The sequence below is a fragment of the Myotis davidii genome, unplaced genomic scaffold, assembly GCF_000327345.1.
Source record: "Myotis davidii unplaced genomic scaffold, ASM32734v1 scaffold37, whole genome shotgun sequence".
Taxonomy (NCBI): Eukaryota; Metazoa; Chordata; class Mammalia; order Chiroptera; family Vespertilionidae; genus Myotis; species Myotis davidii.
In genome coordinates this window covers 276,567-279,260 of record NW_006289395.1, presented here as the reverse complement: position 1 = coordinate 279,260, position 2,694 = coordinate 276,567, and the positions used below count along the sequence as shown (strand labels likewise).

At 59.6% G+C, this 2,694-nt stretch overlaps 1 protein-coding gene across 1 annotated transcript; it reads right to left on the bottom strand.

The window, feature by feature from the left end:
• Positions 1 to 23: 23 nt before the first annotated feature.
• On the bottom strand, positions 24 to 1,672 carry LOC102753769 (spermatid maturation protein 1). The gene is made up of 3 exons (XM_006761633.2): positions 1,126 to 1,672; positions 970 to 1,030; positions 24 to 773 (listed from the first exon to the last, which is right to left on the bottom strand). Exons 1-3 carry the CDS (start codon positions 1,267 to 1,269, stop codon positions 46 to 48), a joined length of 933 nt encoding a protein of 310 aa, XP_006761696.1. The 5' UTR covers positions 1,270 to 1,672; the 3' UTR covers positions 24 to 45.
• Between the last annotated feature and the right edge of the window lie 1,022 nt (positions 1,673 to 2,694).

The window sequence follows — 2,694 nt, the reverse complement described above, 5'->3', positions numbered from 1 at the left end:
AAACCACCACACACCAGCTTCTCTCTGTTTTTTATTCTTCTCCGGTCACCTCTCTGTCAGGGGACGGTATACCCAGTCCTTGTCCTTGTTCGCCCCTTCGGCAGCGTTGGATCTGGTGGCCATGGGGTAACAGTGGGCCAGAGACTCCACCTCCTGGGTCAGCTCCCGAAGCCGCCGCCTCACGTCGAGGGCATCGTACACTACGTGGCGTGAGGGGTGCCTCTGGGGGATATCTGGGACAATCGCTGGACCCTTGGGTGCTGGGGGGTCAGGCGAGCACGGCTCCTGCCCCCACTCAGCTCCCGCCCGCCCTCCGTTGTTCTTGTGGCACTGTGGGCTGGGGGGTGGGGGGTTCACAGGGTACACATAGGCCTCTAGGCTCATCTCCGACCGCATCTCTCTTTTGAGGGGTCTTCTCTCTACGACCTCCTGGAAGCGAATGCCCTGGGTGGGCAGCCCCGCGGTGTCCTGGGCCCAGGGATCCCAGTACCCCTGGGTGGATTGGAAGCCGTCCCAGTCCGAGGGGTGATCCCAGTTGTGGGAGCAGATCGCCCTGTGCCGATGAGGGTGCTTCTCCTCGTCGTCGGTGTCGGGGGCCCAGGCTACTGGGTGGTGGGCACGGCGTGCTGACCAGCCTCGATGGCGCTGGCGGCGAGTGGGTCGGGGGGTCACGGTCATTTTCACGGGGTCCATGGTGCATCGAAGGTGGACTGCAGGGGGGCTCGGCTTTGAGTGCTGGGTCTTCTTTCTAGGTGAGGATGACTTGGACGCTTCTGTGGACAGGGAGAGGGGAGAGGCTGTGGGGGACACGGGCGCCGACGGGGCAGAGAGCAGGGTTCGGGGAGAGAAGCTGCACAGCTGTGGCATGTGAGAGGGGAGACTGGGAGGGGAAGGGGCCAGCTGGGGGTCAAGGGCAAGAACACTGGGTATCTGCCCCTCCTCTGCCCTAACCTCCCGGGCTCAGCTTACCTTTCTCAGAAACAATTCTGCAGAACATTTCGTGTAAGAAGACACGGAGTCTGCGCCAGAGCTGGGGGAAAGGCACGGTGACCCCAGGTAGGCCCTGGCCACCAGACCTGCCCCCCGCCAGCCTGCCGGCACCCTCCCACTCAGCCCTGCCCTCACCAGCGTCACCAAGTTGATGCCAATGTTCATGCAGATGATGAGCCCCAGCAGCAACAGGATCGAGTTGCCCAGGTCCTGGCAGCTGTTGGTGTTGGGGCTGTGATATGAGGCGCACCTGGGCCATGGCTGCTCAGCCACAGCCATGGGGGTCCCTAGGACCACCGGGGCCCCTAGACCCCCAACCCACTGTGCCACAGTCCCTAGCAGCCCACCGGCCTGACCCAGAGGCTCCTGGGGGCAGGCGGGTCACAATGATGCCGGGGCTCCTCCTCACAATGTGCCAAGAGGGAGAGCCCTGGCCTGGGGTTCACCCTCTGGCCTGGGCCCACACCGTGGAAGAAACTGCACCTTGTATGCCCCCCTGTGGCCAGCTACCTGGACCAGCTGGCGAGGCCCTCCAGCCTGCCTAGTGTCTGCGCCCATCAGCCCATTTGGTCCTTTTCTACACCAGGCTCAGTCCTCTGCACAGACACGGGTCCTAATCTTTTTCTTTTTTCTTTTCTTTTTTTTTCAAAGAATCCTCATCTGAGGATATGTTGAGAGAGAGAGAAAGAAACATCAATCGGTTGTCCTCTGTACACACCCAGATCAGGGATCAAACCCATCACCTGGGTATGTGACCAGGAATCGAACCCGAAAGCTTTTGGTGTATGGGACAATGCTCCAACTAACTGAGCCACCGGGCCGGGGTGGGTCCTAATCTTATCTCCCTAAATAGCCCCATTACCATGGCAACCTTACTCAGCACCCACTCCCCTTCAGTGACGGGGCCTCAGAGCTATTACTGAAAAGGGCTGTGGCTACAGACCTCCCTCATCAGCCGTCTTTGGTGTATGGCTTGTTTCTTCAAAACCCCCTGCCCCCACCCCCTAACATCACAGCAGGCACAAACCAACAGTTAAACTTTATATTTACAATATTCTCTTCATCTTTTGCCAGGTTTAAAAATGTGTACAGAGCTGCGAAGGGCAGGGACATGGGGTTGTCAGGGAACTGTTCTGGGGAGAGGGATTGGGCATTGGAGTCCGTGGCTGAATCATGGGGTCCCCCAGCCCCTCTCCCATGCCCCAATTTGTGAGACATCTGTCTGTAGGGTTCAGGGCCCAGGGCCCTGGCATTTAGAGGGCATGGCTGTTTGGAAAGGAACTAGACCAGGCAGGAGAGGGGTGGGAAAAGAAGTTCCCATGGGTGGAAGTGGGAGGAGGGACGGTCAAGGGGCAAAGTTCTGGGGAACCAAGACCAGGGATTCCGGATCCGATGTCAGCGGAAGACAGCACCCCAGCCCCAACTCAAGTTTGGCACTAACCCACAACACGCCAGTGGACAAGGATTCTCTCCTCCACTGGTGCCCTTAGAACCCTCCCGGTGAGGCTCCTTCCCCTGTAGGCTCAGGTCCCCTCTGGGCGGTCACCTTACACATCCTTTCACATTCTTCCGGCCGGTGTCTGACCAAGACCTGGCCCCATTGCCCCCTCCACCTGCTTCTCAGCGAGCTGACCTCATTCTCTCCCCAACCATGAAGCCTTCCCCCCTGGCTCTCTTCCCCTCCCCCTCCACGTCCCCTTTCCT